This window comes from Zootoca vivipara, chromosome 4 (genome assembly GCF_963506605.1).
Source record: "Zootoca vivipara chromosome 4, rZooViv1.1, whole genome shotgun sequence".
Classification (NCBI taxonomy): domain Eukaryota; kingdom Metazoa; phylum Chordata; class Lepidosauria; order Squamata; family Lacertidae; genus Zootoca; species Zootoca vivipara.
In genome coordinates, this window is record NC_083279.1 from 69,990,667 (window position 1) to 70,007,013 (window position 16,347).

The window sequence follows — 16,347 nt, forward strand, 5'->3', positions numbered from 1 at the left end:
AGGTCAGCTTGTCGACGGCTAGACACCCGCAGACCAACGGACAAGCGGAGAGGGTCAACGCCATTCTGCAGCAGTACCTGAGATGCTACGTCAGCCAGCGGCAAACGGACTGGGTGGATCGCTTGCCACTAGCAGAATTTGCCTACAACAATGCAGTGCACGTCTCCACAGGGGTGTCGCCCTTTAAGGCCAATTACGGGCGCGACCTCAGATCTTTCCCAGAGAGGGAGAGGGAGGAGGAGGAGGAGGGCCCACAGGCTGAGGATTGGGCAGAGGAACTGGAGACGGTGCACCAGCAGCTCAGAGAACACTTGGAGAGGGCCAAGGAAGCGTACAAAAAGGGGGCAGATCGCCACAGGCGACAAGGGGAGGTCATCAGGGTGGGGGACAAGGTGTGGTTGTCCTCGGAGGGCCTTCCCACCAGAGGGAGGTGCAAAAAGCTGGCACCCAAATGGCTGGGCCCCTTCACGGTCACGCAACAGGTCAACCCGGTGGCATACAGGCTGGCACTGCCAGAGGACATGAGGGTGCATCCAGTGTTTCATAGATCGCTGCTGTCGCCGTACAGGGAAAGCAGCAGGCTCAGAGACAGCGAACAAACCCCCGAGGGAGGGGGGGAGAGGGAAAGCAGGGAGCAACTCAATGAGGCCACGGCCATCCTGGATTCAAGGTGGGGGGTGGGGGGCCTGGAGTACCTCATGGCATGGGAGGATGCTCCACCGTCCCAGAATGAATGGGTTCCCGCCACTCAGATACAGGAGGAATTCTTGGTGGAAGAATTTCACGCCCTCTTTCCCCACAGACCCAAGCCCTGGCACATGGAAAGGGAGGGGGAGGAGGAGGAGGCACGGGAGAACAGCTCACCATGGCGCTGGGAAGCGGAGTTTGAGGAACCAGAGGATGAGGTATGGGTGTCGCCAAGATCCACCCAGTCAGAGGAAGGAGCAGCTTGGCAAAACATTTTTACCCCCACCAGCTCTGACGCCACGGACTTTTTGGGATTCCCGTCCTCCCAGGCGGAAGGGGGGGGCTCGCAGGACTGGGGGGAGGTGTTCACACCAACGGGCTCGGAGAGCACCGAGTTTTTAGGCTTCCAGTCGTCACCGACACATGGGGGGGGCCTGGGGAGGGGTGAAGGAGAGCTTGGGAGGGGGGTGGATGTGAGGGACAGGGGATATCGCGAAGTCCCTCCCCTCCTGAGTTCAAGCCCGTCCCCGAGCAAAGGGGAAAGCAGGGAGAGTTCCGATTCCAGTGGGGAAGCAGGAAGTCGTGTCCGAGGCTCAGGCAAGGTAGAGGAGCCAGGGTCCCAGGTGGGACAGGAAGGGGCAAGTAAGGGGGGAAGACCCATCCCCCCAACTCCAGAATTACGCAGGAAGAGGAGGGGCAAGAGGATGGGTCTGCCAAAGCTTTTGTGTTGGAGAAAGACGCGCCAAAAGCCATTAGGAGGTTCTGAAACCGACTGACAACATCGCTCCGTGTAAATAGCAATGACTTGAGCACTGTAAATACGCAGCACCAATAAAAGAATAAAATGCAGAGCTGCGTAGCGTCGTTACTCTGAAGTAGTCCACTCCGGCCACTGTGACACACTCTGTAAATTATAGCTCCACCCCCTTAACCAACTGCAGCTCCCAGGTTTTGGGGGGGTGGGATGGGGGGCAGGAGAGCCAAAACTATTGTAAGTGCTTTGCTACTGCTCTGACTGTATACTGAGGATGTGGGCTTAGTCCAAGGCCATTGTCTAATGACATCACTGCTGAGTTAATAATTCTGCTGATGCAGGGCCTCCTGTGATCTTCATCACAAATGTGGCAATAAGTTGGGTGTTTAAACAACTCTCAACAATGAGGATGGCTTACAGAGAAAAGAGACTTCAGACAAAACCTGTTTTAATAATAAGGTAATCTCATCTATTTAGATACATTATGCATGTGAATGTGGCTAAGACAATGCACAGGTAGATACCAATGTAAATAATTCTTACCATGTGCCATAATCATCCCATTGAAAACACAAAGAGCTTACAAAATATATACTAAAACTGTTTAATCAGCTGAAAAACGCAAAGTAAAAAACAAGTAACATGATTCAGTCATTATTTGAAAATAAACGGGGGAAATTTTTCTCATTGCAAAAGAGCAGAGAAGGCTTGTCAGTTCTATTGCTGGGTTCATCAGGTCGCTTGATGTAAATAGGCTACTTCATGAATAAGTTTTGGGTATTTTTCAGTAACCACCTGTCTTCTGAATTATTATTGTGGTTTACAATTTAATAGAGTGGAGCTCAATTTATTTCCCATTGAAATATGGAGATTACAAAGCCAAGCACAGAGTGGCAAAACGTTTCCTTTTCCTGGTCTACAAAGATATACTACAAAGAAATATATTCTTTGACATATATTCTTAGTCACTCAAGAAATTATTCAAAATTAGGTCCTGCCTTCTGGAAATATAATAAAAGCCAACCAACCATCTTTTGGTTATCTTAAGGGAGGCTCACCAGGTGCATTCATTACATATATTTAGGGACCAGGCAAAAACTTTTCTTCCAATGATCACAAGGCAGTTAACAATATAAAAACACAAAAATATATAACATACGGTAATAACAAGCAAAACAATATACCCCTCCCCCAATTTAAAAGGCCATAGATTGTTTAATTAGGCAAAGACCTGGGAGAAGAAATGTTAAAATGGAACACATTCCTTGCTGTCATTTGCCAAATAATGTTAAGTACACACAAGTTATGCAGCCTTGGGTTCTGATGTTTCATTAATGACTAATTATGAATTCATTAACATCATGTCATGACACCATGAGCTAGACAATTAAAATGATAAAGTGATCTTTTCCCCTTTCAACATGAATTTTGCAAACTTTTCTTTTAAAAATGGATATACCACACACTGGAGATTCCATGCTTTCCAAAGTATTTAGGGACATCAATGGCTTAGGTACAGATGAGATGAATACAGACTTTACTATGTGTTTGCCACACGTCTACTATGCATTTGTCGCACATATGCAACTGATGTGTGATAAAGTCTTCCTTACCACTCCCAACCAAACCATTCCAGGATAGTTTGCTTGTGGACTTTGTGTGGACTTTGGATGTGAGTCAAAAAGTGGATCATAAATCCACTATTTATTTGATTTAATCCTTACTATAGATGTAATGTTCATTGCTGTATTGACCAAATGCTTTTGAAAGATCATGTTGAAATAAATTAAGAAGAACCATTAATTAAATTACGTTCATTATATAAAGATATTGCATTACAGTATTATTGTCTCCTGCTATTTTAAAATGGCTTACCATAAGCAACACTTGATCATCTACCAAACAATACATATCTATCTTTTCCAGAAATATATTCTTAGTGGCTATGGTTGTTTATGTTCATATTTTTGGAAGGAAGCCATTCTGAAAATAACTACTTTTTCAGTTTTCTCCCCAATTAAGAAACAACCTCCCTCTTTTGCTTAGCCCTTAAATCGAAGGACATCATGAACAATGAATAAAGAGCAATGAAGATTTTCTGCAAATGGTGGTGGAGCAAAATCTGACTCCTACTGAACATCTGTGTGATTGGCAAGTCAAAACACCAATGCGCTCCCCTCTTCGGAACAATGGAGAAACCTACTAAGCAGCAGATACACAAAGTTGAATCCCAGGTAGGTGGGGGGGGATTGTTTTCTGTTAAATGGCACAAATTATTTCTGAAGATGTACTAACAACATAAAAATATGCTGTCTGAAAGAGATTTATTGTTGCAGTATAACAAATAGCCAGAAACAGATGCTGTATTGGTCCTCTTAAAACTTTTGTTTAGAGTGTATGCAAGAGGAGGTTGACATATTATCTCTCCTCCAGTAATTTCTGTTGCTAGTTTTGTTATTGAGCAGAGCTGCTCAGATGTGTGTACGCAGTTCCCAGACTAAAGGGCTATCACACGGAAGAAAGAGCATGCTTGTTTTCTGCCGTTCTGGAGAGTAGGACTTGTACCAATGGCTTCGAGTGACAAGAAAGGATGAGGGGAAACTTTCTGACAGTAAGAGCTGTTTGGCAGTGGAACAGACTCCCATGAGAGGTGGTGAACTCTCCTTCCCCGGGGGGTTTTAAGCAGAGGTTGGATGGCTGTCTGTCATGGATGCTTTAGCTGAGATTCCTGCATTGCAGGGGGTTGGACTAGATGACCCTGGGCACTCTCTTCCAACTCCGAGATTCCATGGTTCTATGATTTTCTCTTCAGAGAAGTAGCTCTCTTCTCTGCATAGTATGAGGGCACCTGGGTGCACAGCAGACCCCACAGAGAACCATGCATCTGAGAGATACTGAGCTTCATTAGATGTCTAGAGGTTCTAGTGTTCTGAGAGAGGGAGCAAAAATAAAAATAAAAATTATTTCTCCACTTTCTCCATGCCATGCATAGTTTTATAAATTTCTATCATGTCACCTCTCACTTGCCTTTTCTCTAAACTAAAAAGTCTCAAATGCTGCAAACTTTCCTCATAAAGGGGTCACTCCATCCCCTTAATCCTAGCTCTCTGCCTAGTTCCTGTAACCTCACTACTCGCAGGGAGGGAACCGCCAGAAGGCCCTCGGAGCTGGACCTCAGTGTCCGGGCTGAATGACGAAGATGCCAGTGTGCAGCAGCTGTGAAAAAGGTGAATTCCATGCTAGGGATTGTCAAGAAAGGAACCGAAAATAAAACTGCCAATATCATGGCATGAAACAAAAATGTGTACAGTTCTAGTTGCCACACCTCAAAAAGGATATTACAGTATAGAGCAGTATATACTGCAACCACTTTTGCCTCTAGCCACAACTACCCAGTGGTCTATGGCCTATGGCATGTTGCCTAGAAGGGAATATAGCCCCTGGGCTGAAATAGATTCCCCACTCCTGCTTCATAGACTACTCCTTGACCCAAGCCCACTGAGTGATTTATATATATAAGAATAGTTTAGAATTTAGAAGTACGTTAATATGAATTCCGGAAAGAACAAAGTGCCACTGACTGTTGGGAAGGGGTACCATAATGTGATCGGCGAGACAGGAGAAGGGCAGTGGAAACATATGTTTGTTCCAGGAGAGGGGTATGAGAATGTGGTAGAAAAAGAATAAATGAGGCAGCAGAGATGTGGAAGAAATAAAAGAAGTGTAACAGGTGACCCAACAAGAGGTTGTTTTTTTAGACTTTAGATATCTTCGGTAAAGTTTTGGTTCCCTTTATATAGAATTTTAAACATACAAAGCAATTTAATTTATACATTTGTTTTGGGTGAATATTTAAAACATGTATGTTACTTTTATACAAACAGAAAAAACAAAGTTTGACATGGAATATCCAGAGTAACTCCCAATTTGTTTCCATACATGACTATATACAGGTGTTTACTATACAGTCTTACCTTGGATTCCGAACGCCTTGTGAGTCAAACGTTTTGGTTCCCAAGCGCCACAAACCCAGAAGTGAGTGTTCCGGTTTGCGAACGTTCTTTGGAACCCAAATGTCCGATGTGGCTTCCCATTGGCTGCAGAAGCTTCTTGCAGCCAATCAGAAGCCGTGCCTTGGCTTCTGAACATTTTGGAAGTCAAACGGACTTCCAGAACAGATTCCATTCGACTTCCGAGGTACCTCTGTATTGTTATCTATGAAACTTAAAATCATGCAGCAGAAGTCAGTAGTCAGTACTCAGTACATATGGATGATCCTTCTTCTTTCATGAGCCTACTGCTGAATCCTTGCTCAGCTTCCAGCTTTAACAAAAGCCATCTTCATATGGCTTAGCACAACCATCAAGCCTTTCGTATTTATATTTGTGTTTGTAAATTAACACATTGAATGGTTGTCTGACAATTTATTGCTCACTTTGGTTAGATAAATGTTTCTGACTGAATGTAGATTTTTTTAGACAGGTCTATACAAACCGCTTCAAAGGAATACAAAGTATTTTAATTTTAATGTTTATGCTTTGTTCTACTTATATAACGCTTGTAGTTTTAGGGAATAAAAACTAAGTGTCAGAATCTATTTTATATCGTCATTTCTTTAAAAAGTCAGTCTATCCTAATGGATAAAAACACATTTCCTCTTTATTCCTGGGTATCATGGAAATTATTAACTATGTTTCCCTGCTGCAAATTGCGTGTTGTGTTCTCCTTCCCCTTGCTCTCTCTTTGGCTCCTTCTTCTCTCCTGCTTTCTTACAAGGCCTGCTCTTGGGAATATGCAGTTTTTCTCTTTCTCTCCTCTCTTTCATCCCTTCAGGTTCCTGAAAGAAAAAGAGCACTGAAAATTAATTTAATAATATGTCTATGGCACGTATTGGGACGCGGGTGGCGCTGTGGGTTAAACCACTGAGCCTAGGGCTTGCCAATCAGAAGGTCGGTGGTTCAAATCCCTGTGGCGGCGTGAGCTCCTGTTGCTCGGTCCCAGCTCCTGCCAACCTAGCAGCCCAAAAGCACATCAAAGTGCAAGTAGATAAATAGGTACAGTACAGTACTGCTCTGGCGGGAAGGTAAACGGCGTTTGCGTGTGCTGCTCTGGTTCGCCAGAAGCGGCTTTGTCATGCTGGCCACATGACCTGGAAGCTGTACGCCGGCTCCCTCGGCCAATAAAGCGAGATGAGCGTCGCAACCCCAGAGTCGGTCACGACTGAACCTAATGGTCAGGGGTCCCTTTACCTTTTTATGGCACGTACAGTGGAACCTCGGTTTATGAACACCTCGGTTTATGAATTTTCGGTTTATGAACGCCGCGGACCCATCTGGAACGGATTAATTCATTTTCCATTACTTTCAATGGGAAAGTTTGCTTCAGTTTATGAACGCTTCAGTTTATGAACAGACTTCCGGAACCAATTACACCCATGCTTCAGTTTATGAACGCTTCAGTTAAAGTACTCCGCGGACCCGTCTGGAACGGATTAATCCACTTTCCATTACTTTCAATGGGAAAGTTTGCTTCAGTTTATGAACGCTTACTCCGCGGACCGTCTGGAACGGATTAATTCACTTTCCATTACTTTCAATGGGAAAGTTTGCTTCAGTTTATGAACGCTTCAGTTTATGAACAGATTTCCGGAACCAATTGTGTTCATAAACCGAGGTACCACTGTATATGGTAACATGGTCAAACTGACAACAGTATTTAATAGATGGAGTGGTGATTGTGATTTTCATTTTCTAAGCTGTGTTTAATTGGAACCTCCCCTCTACTGCACTTTTATTCTTACACAAAAAGCAATCAAGAAAATAGTTTACAGGAGATGGAAAGAAGCATTTGTACACACACATAATGGTCAACAAAAACCATTCAGTCCAGGGGTGGGCCACCGCAAAACACTCAAAGCATGTAAGAGAGAGAGAAAGAGTTTCCAGGCAGATAGACAAGATTAATACAGATGTCAAAGGAGATGAAGCCACATGTATCTCTCTCATGAAAGTCAGTAGAGTTAAAAAAGCAAATGGATTGTTTCTGTAGAGTTCTTTCTCTAGAGCTGGATGTTGCATGTACTGCAGCTGATTGGGGGCTGCCAGTTTTGTCCCTCTTTCAGAGTTCTTCATAGCCAAGGAAAGGCAGGCTTCACTGGGTGGGCCTTCCTTTGATACCGGAGGGGCTTTGGGCCCTCTCCCCCACTCCTGTTGTGTAGTTAAGGTTCAGTCACAATTGGAGAGGCACTGTAATGAATTGTGTCATTTGCCAATCCAAGCTTTCCATGTTTTTGCTCTGATTCTGCAGTTCAATTATTTCCATAATAAAAACTACTTATGTCACAACTTTGGAAAAAAAACCTTTGAATTATTAACCTAAAACCTTTAAAACACACAGCATGGTGTATGTCCTCTTTCAACAACAGAGGGCATGTGGGTATAGAGTAAAGAAGCATAAAAATCAAACATATTTTAAGCAAGTAAATGATAGGGTAGATTAAAGTGGACATTTTGTTTTAAACCTCATGTCTCAAATCTCCAGGTACCTTAGAGATATTTATGTTTTCAGAACATTCCAGTTTGATTCACTTCTAGAGAAGATTAGGGTTCCCCCCCCCCTCCTTTAAGCAACATTCTAGCCTTGTAATAGTTCTGTTGATTTTCTAGGTATTTGAGAGTGTAGTAACCCTTCTGAAATACGTGCAATGCTGCCTCTTCTTTGTCCCATTCTTCTCCTTGATAGCTTTTTTTTAGCTTTCCTGTAGCTCTCCCATCTGAACTCCTGAGCTTGGTTATCTTCGCCTATGAATTCACCATCTTGCTGCTCCAAAAAATCAATAACCCCAGGTGGACAGTCCAGTTCTAGTGTTGTTAATAGTGCTGTGGCTACCTTGAGGTTGGTGGCTGAGAGTGTGGTGTTTCCTTTAGTGACAAATGGGGAAAGCCCAATTCAGGTGGCAGCTATTTTAGTTGGGTCCTCTTGGACTCAGAAGAAGGCAGAATGGGGGACAGTTGCATTTTTAAAGGTTGCATCTGCTGAAGAAACTTGCCAAACAAATGTTCCAATTATTAAATATTTTTCATATTGATTTAAAGGTAAAGGTAAAGGGACCCCTGACCATTAGGTCCAGTCGTGACCGACTCTGGGGTTGCGCGCTCATCTCGCATTATTGGCCGAGGGAGCTGGCGTATAGCTTCCAGGTCATGTGGCCAGCATGACAAAGCCGGTTCTGGCAAACCAGAGCAGCACATGGAAACGCCGTTTCATATTGATTTACTATAAGGTTAAATATAATATAGGGACCTTTAAAGAAACAGAACTGCATTATCAAATAGCTGAGTAAAATAGCTCAGGATAGCTGGAGAAGCCATTCAAATGTAGCTGACATCATGGTTGACCCAGACCAACTAATTATTCCATATTGATAGGAAAGTGGAAGTGGTTGTGGTTGGGCTAAGCACTTTTTATATCCGTTCCACTTTGCCACCTGAAAAGTATAAATCACTTAAAATTAAACACATTGTTCAATTAGATTAGCATATACAAATGGTTGCACTTACCAAAGAAACTGAGCGCTTGTTTTTGAAATGCAGTTGCTTCTCAAAGGATTCTGAAAATTCCTGGATGGAGTTTGATCTACTGTTTGGTCCACTTGTCCCCTGGGAAGAATCACCATTTGAGGATTTTTTGCTTGCCTTCCTATGACAATGGCATTGTGTATCTTGATCTTCTTGCAATTCTTTTAGGTGGCCTGAGGATGGGGTCTTGGTAGAACCATGAAGCCTTGTCATATGGATGGAAGAAAGCCTGGCCTGTTTTTTTTAAAAAAAGAATCATTATACAATAAAAATAAAAATAATCTTTATGCAGAAATTTGACACAAAATAGGTTTCATTACTCTATTTCATCTATGATATGAAGTCACCCACACATGTGTGCGTTTTAAATCACATGTCTACATTCTTGAAGAGAATATAGATCTCAGGCTGGTGCTACATACTGTAGGGCAGTCTAAATAATACAGTACCGGTACTTTCCTTATGAACACGGTTTTTAGTCACAGGTCTTGAAAAAATGAAATAAATGATAAATGTTTATTATTTATCATTTCATTTGTTATGCGTAAGGAAGATATTTTTATTGACACACACTGAGTTCAAAGGGGGGAAAATAACTTTCTTCCCCACACCAGCCATTTATCTTTATTTTTCAGCATTATTCCTGCTTGGTTGCTTGTAGGTAATTAGGAGGTAGCCATTTTTTTTTAGTAATCTAGTGGCATTGTTAAAGGCTGATAGCCAAATCCCCTTTCTAATGGTTTACAGCACAATCCTATAATTAAGTCCCATTGAATATAATGAGTCCTACTCCCAGGTCAGTGGATATAGGGTTGCAACCTTTAGTCATACCAATATTGTGCCAGAGTGGAAATGGACTCATTATTTTTCAATGACCTGGAACCAGCTACTTAATTGCCCAGTGTCCAAGCATGCATTGAGGTTGGTTGTCCTTCAGGTGCTAGATTGGGAAAAACTCTTTCCCTGAGGCGTCATCTGCACTACCGTATAAATTGAAAGCGGTATCATCAGAGTGGTTTTACAGTCAATCCCTTTTCCAAGGGATTTCTGGGAACTGTAGTTCTCTGAGGGAAATAGGGATCTACTAACACCTCTCAGCACCCTTAACAAACTACAGTTCCCGGGCTTCTTTGGAGGAAGTGGTATAATACTGCTTCAAAAGTTCAGCGCAGATGAGGCCTTCGACTGATATCTGACTGGAAGTATTTCCTTATGTACCTTTTTTCAGGGATTATTGCAGCCATCCAGCTATTGGGTTCAAATGAAAGCCTCTCCACAGGAATTTCCTGCCAGGATTTTTGTCAGATGTCTTGGACTTCTGGCTAGGAGCAACATTCTAGTTTATAATATTTACCTCCCATATGTATTTTCTCTCCTAATGTTTTTATATCTGGTTCTGTAAGTGCCCTTGATTAAAATGTCTCAAAACTTGAGAAAAAGGATAGTTTTCATGTGACAGCTGAATACAAAGGCATTCATGTTTTAAAAAGTCATTATTTGTTGATTTTTAAACCTCCAACAGTTAATACTGAAGTTCTCAGGTTGTTCAGGTAAAATATGAGAACAATTCAGGTAGAAAGCATTCTGTGATAATGATACAAAGTTCTTACTGTGAGGTTAGGTTGGTCCTTCAGTAGCTGCTGCATTGGAAATTCATAGGAGCTGTACAAATGTGGGCAACATAGTATAGCTGCAGGCTCACTAATGTCTGCTGTAAAAAACTTCCCAAAGAAATGGACTTTTTGCAGTGAGGAAAGTGAGAGAGAAATGCACCCTCAAGTATGGAATAAATGAATAACAGGAAGGGGTATAAGCACTCCACAAGGAAATTAGGATGAATGCTCAACGTTGTATAACTTTACCATATAAAAAGATCAGAACACATGCTCAATAAATAGTTGATATAATTAAATTTCCACATAAGCTCTGTGCAAGCAAATCAGGATGAATATTCAAAAACTAGATTGAAGAGCCCTTTGTATTTGCCGATACCTGTTTGTAACCCCAGCCTTAGCTTTAATAAATTTCTTCCTTAATTCGGTCCCACTGTATTATATGCATGTACAGTATCTGTATCTGGAAAGCCATTCAAAGAACATGATTTCCTATCACAAGCTTTTAGTGAATTGTTACCACTGTGACTATGCAGTGAATATTGATCTGATCATAGAAGCACGCCTTTAGGAAATGGGCTGTACATGAGTTAATTGAAAGATTCTAGATCTTCTGATGTTTTAAAAGCAAGTTATAATTTTAAAGAAGGTACTACATATATGGACAAGTAGCTTTAACTGAATTATTTTTAACTAAAACCAAAGAGGGTGAGAGGCTGAGGACAAATGCTGTAATCTCACAGAATGATAATCTAGTTATTAGAGTACAATGTGGGTGTAAAGAGAGGCCCATTTCCCTCCTTGCTGTTCTACTGATCCTATGAAAGACTTTTAGTATGATAATTAACTACGACAGGCTGTAGCGCTGGCCTCTAAAAAGGATTTTTAAAATCATGGAGGATGCATTTCTAGATGTTGGACATACTAGCTAAATAAAACTTCCATGTTCAGATTACATATACCTCTGAACAATTGATGTTAGGGACATTTATGTCCATTTTGTAAGCTTCCAGAGATATGTGGTTGGTTGTGGCTAGGAAAAAAGTAGTGGACTGCATATATAATGGGTTGCTTTCACATTTCCACTTTACTCTAGAATTGTTATCGTTTGTTCACTTTATATGGCAAATCCAGACAATCATATGAACAAATATGAACATTATAGTGTTGTCTGTTTTGTCCTCCATTTTCGATTTATGGATTTTGAAGTTTATTCAGTGATGACTGAAAAAGTGCTATTGAAGCTTATTAGGACTCATGCACCTTTAATTAAAACCTTCCAATTTATATGTTCTGCTCTTTTAATGCTTCCTGTTAACCATGGCAGTGGACTTTTCATTTGTATATAGATTTATGTTTCTATATAAAAATAACAATTTAAAAATGGGATGAAATCAGTCATTAAAGCCTTCTTTAGAGGCTGGCAATTAAGAGAGGCCAATGAAGAGGCAATTAACAGGTAATTCATCCGTAATCTTGTTGCCAGGCTCATCTGGAAGCAATAAAAGGGACAGAAAGGGCAAACAAGAAGCTTTTAATTAATGTGGCAAAAGATCTTTGCTGATATTTACTTTGAATAGTCATTGTATAAGGATTTTGGCCATGGGGAAGAGCATTGCTTCATAATATATTGCATTTTAATTCTGTTCTTAGCTGACAAATAATTCCTTAGCAGTGTTATAGTGTTATAGTGTGGAAACTGGAACTGGAAAATGTCCTACTGCCTTTCCTCATAAAAGGTGACACAGGTGCTGGGTTTTTTACAAGAGTAATGAATATATTTTAAAATGTTCAAAAATAATAAGTGTCATAATTGTTTTTAAGTATGACATACCTTAAGCATTTGTATATCATTTTTTAGTAGTCACTCTTGATGTAAATTAAATGAATAATATATATTTATATTCTCTCTCTCTCCCACACACATTGTATGCATTAAAAATTTTGCTCACAAAAAGTGAACCTGTGTGGACTCCACTACTCTTACATGCACACATTCTTCTTGCCCTGTTCTCCCCAGATGGAAAATACCAAGTACTCCAGCACAGTACTGAATTTATCTGGAATCTTCCTATTAGATAGAAAAAGTGGGATGGATAGTGGATAGAATGATGAACTGTCAATTGGGCACATGTTGGAACAGATTCAAAACTCTGTGTTCCCCCTAGTGATTCATATCTCATCACACTTAAAAGTTTTTGCAAATCCAAACAAAGGTGTGTGTGGAATGGAATGGGGTGTCCTAGGGAAGGGCATAGCTGGCTGATGCACACCCTGAACAGGAACTCGGTTAGGTGGTACCGTAGAGATACATCATAACCTTTTGTTGCACCACTTGTACAGTATATGGTAATATGAACTTGGAGATCCCATGCCTATCGGAAAGGCAGTGGAACTGGACCACCCATGGAGAAAGCCAAAGGTTTTGTATACCCAAAGGACTCTGCTGGTATACAGAAACATATTCTTAGTTAAAACAAAAAACCAAAACAACCTCCATCCCCTTTCTGCGCAAAAAAAAAAAAAGCCTGATGGAGACTGAGCATATTCATTGCCTTCCAAGATCTGGGGAATGCTGAGGTTATTTCAAGGTCAGCTGAGAAAAAGATAAACAGAAGGGAGAGTGGCTTGTGGTCAGAAGATGCATGCTGTGAGATACACCTCTTCCCATCCAAATCTTCCCTGCTCTAGTTCAGGATTCTTTAACCTATTAAAGAGTTCTGATCCAACTGAAACTAAATTAGTTGGGGCTTGTGGGGAGATTTATAAGGATTGGGGGAGGAACCTTCCTCTGCCCCAACATTATTTAATCATGCCCTCTTGCAAGGATCCTTTACATGCAAGAGATGGTATGCTTATGGAAACATAGACAAGGGACTGTGTTTGATGATCTTGTTTAGAGCAAATTATGTAGCCATGGAATTTGCAATCTGCTATGGGAAATTTCCCAGCTCCCCACTAATTCTGTGCAGACTCTGAAATTCCAAACAAAATTTAAAAATACAGTAACTAACACAGCCAGAGCAGAATTTAAGGCACCCTCCTATTTCACAGTGAACTTCATTAGTAAAAGACGAAATATTTATATGATCTGAAGAGAAACCAAAGTATTTTCACAATGAACTTTATACTGACTTTTCTTCCATCAGCTGAGATTCATACATACAAACAAAACATGTCCATTAATTTTGGCTGTGCAAATTTGACTCAGGGTCTTATGGGATAAAGGCATTTTCTTCATTGAATCCTGAACAAATCTCATGCTTGAGTTCTACAATATTTTCATCTATATTTTAATTATTAGCTCTGGTTGTGGAAATTTACTGTATTGACATGGATGCTGAAAAGCATTTAGGATTCACATCTTGCTATGTATTGGATTTTTAAAAAATAAAAAATAAAAACCCCGTTCAATAATTCAACCATAGGTCTGAAGTACACAACCACAGGGCATGATCCTTTCTCTCCCATTTTTTTGCTTTCTCTTGACATTCTCTACTTACGGTCTTACCGGAAGAGAGGCTCTCCTTTCACTCAGCGATCTTGTCTGCTGCTTCCTGTGTGCTTTACTCTCTCTTTCATCAGTCACACTATGGCCCCAGAAACTACTCATCCATTTTGCAAAGGAAAGATCATCATCCTCTTCATAGTCCATGTACAGACGGGAAATATGTATGTGAAACAGCACTGCTGAATTATAGCCACACAACTATGAGGGAATAGTGCTGTAATTTCAAATTGGTCCCTTCTATTTAGAAAATCCTACCACCCAAAAGCAACCCAACAAATATATATTAGTTGAGCGCTGCCCTTGGTCTTGTCTATATATGTACAAGCCAAGCCCTGGTAATCTATTTTAACAATTGCTACTTGTTTCTAACCTTTCCATTACAGAAATTCCCAATGTCACACACCCTGCAGGGTGGCAAGAGAACTGGGCCGCCTGCTTCATAGTCTTGCTGTTGAGTGCACCAACTGTCAATACCAATGGAGAGCTTTCCATGATAACATGCCTGGAAGGCTCAGGCTGTGATTTAGATCTGGCTTGCAATTTCAGGCAGCAGAATTGATGTATTGACCATGTTCAGGAACTAGCACAGTATAGATCTTAAATGACATGTTCTCTCTTCCAATATTCAAATTACACATTGCATCTATACAAAAAGGCTCTCCTGGGAAGATTCTAGAATTTGGCTAACACTACATTGTGCCAACCAAAGACTGGTTCCAGTCTGTCACTGTATGTGCATTTGTACATTTATTCCTCTTATAATTATGTCTCAGGGTTTATTAATTGATATTTCCAAAACAGAAAAACCCAGGAAAAAGTCCAAATCACAGATTCTTCATAATAGTACACCAGCATTGGTACAGCAACCAGGATCTGGTAGATTGACTGGCTTTTTGGAGTATGTTCATCATTTATATTCATTTATCCTCAAGAAGTGTATTTGCAGATACAAAATACTATGGAGTATAATTTAACAATTCAGAATTAGTACCATGCTTAGCAACACAATTGTGAGGGGGGAGTGGTCCACCTGTGGAAAATATAAACACAAACTTTTGAATTATATAGGTCTAGTACATAAACATGCAAAACATTTATCTGACCACACTGTCTGGTGAAGAAACTATACACATTTGTAACAGACTGCTTCCTCCCTCAAGAGACCATCAGGTTCAATCAGTTGGTGGGATGTTTAGGACGAACATGAAACTGGATGAGAGCCAGTGTGGTGTAGTGGTTAAGAGCAGTAGACTCATAATCTAGGGAACCGGGTTCACATCTCCAGTCCTCCACATGTTGCTGGGTGACCTTGGGCTAGTCACACTTCTTTGAAGTCTCTCAGCTTCACTCACCTCACAGAGTGTTTGTTGTGGAGGAGGAAGGGAAAGGAGAATGTTAGCTGCTTTGAGACTCCATTGGGTAGTGATAAAGCGGGATATCAAATCCAAACTCCTCCTCCTCCTCCTTCATTAATGATGATTAACTTATGAAGCCCATAGCAACAGGACATGGTAAGGGCTATTACCTTGGTGAGCTTTAAAGAAAAGGATTAGACTTGTTCTCCATAGGTCTATGGTTATTATCTCAGTCATATATACTTTACATTTTCTGATTTGTTTTTAGTTGTTGATAATGTAAAAATAGTTCCCGGGGAGGAGGCTAGAGAGAGTGAATTCAGATTATATAAAATAAAATCTGAGAGATATCTCTTCTTCTTCTTCTTCTTAGGAGAGCTTCACGGAAGTATATGCAATGGCAGATTTTACTCTTCCACCATTAAGACCAACAGTAAAGCCACCATCAATGTTCAGTGTGCATCTCCCACCAGTGAAAACATCAGCCAGACAAACACCAGCACCCTTGTCGGCCACAACTCCTTCTCATCCAACTAGAGGTTCAAACAAGCAGGCACCATCTTCTTCCGCAATGACAAACCCTGTTTTTCTTCCTCCACTGCATTTTGCAGGCAAGAAAATGGGAGGAAAATGCAATGTGCTCCCTCCACTAAATGCTACAGTCAAACAAGCGGAAGCAACACAGGAATCAATTTGTTTGCAGGTGAGCAGCCATGTTGGTCTTAAAACAGTCGCTTAGTTGTCTTGTTCTGGTGGGTGTACCAGGCAATCCAGCACCACCAGACAAATATTTTTCAGATTTGTCATCTCCAAGCAAAAAGTAGAAGTTTGAATGTTGTGGGAGACCAAC

At 41.0% G+C, this 16,347-nt stretch overlaps 1 protein-coding gene across 1 annotated transcript; it reads right to left on the bottom strand.

Annotated features, from left to right (window-relative positions):
- Nucleotides 1–6,125: 6,125 nt before the first annotated feature.
- On the bottom strand, nucleotides 6,126–14,286 carry LNP1 (leukemia NUP98 fusion partner 1). Its single transcript, XM_035115457.1, has 3 exons — nucleotides 14,143–14,286; nucleotides 9,001–9,252; nucleotides 6,126–6,278 (listed from the first exon to the last, which is right to left on the bottom strand). Exons 1-3 carry the CDS (start codon nucleotides 14,284–14,286, stop codon nucleotides 6,126–6,128), a joined length of 549 nt encoding a protein of 182 aa, XP_034971348.1.
- Nucleotides 14,287–16,347: the final 2,061 nt, after the last annotated feature.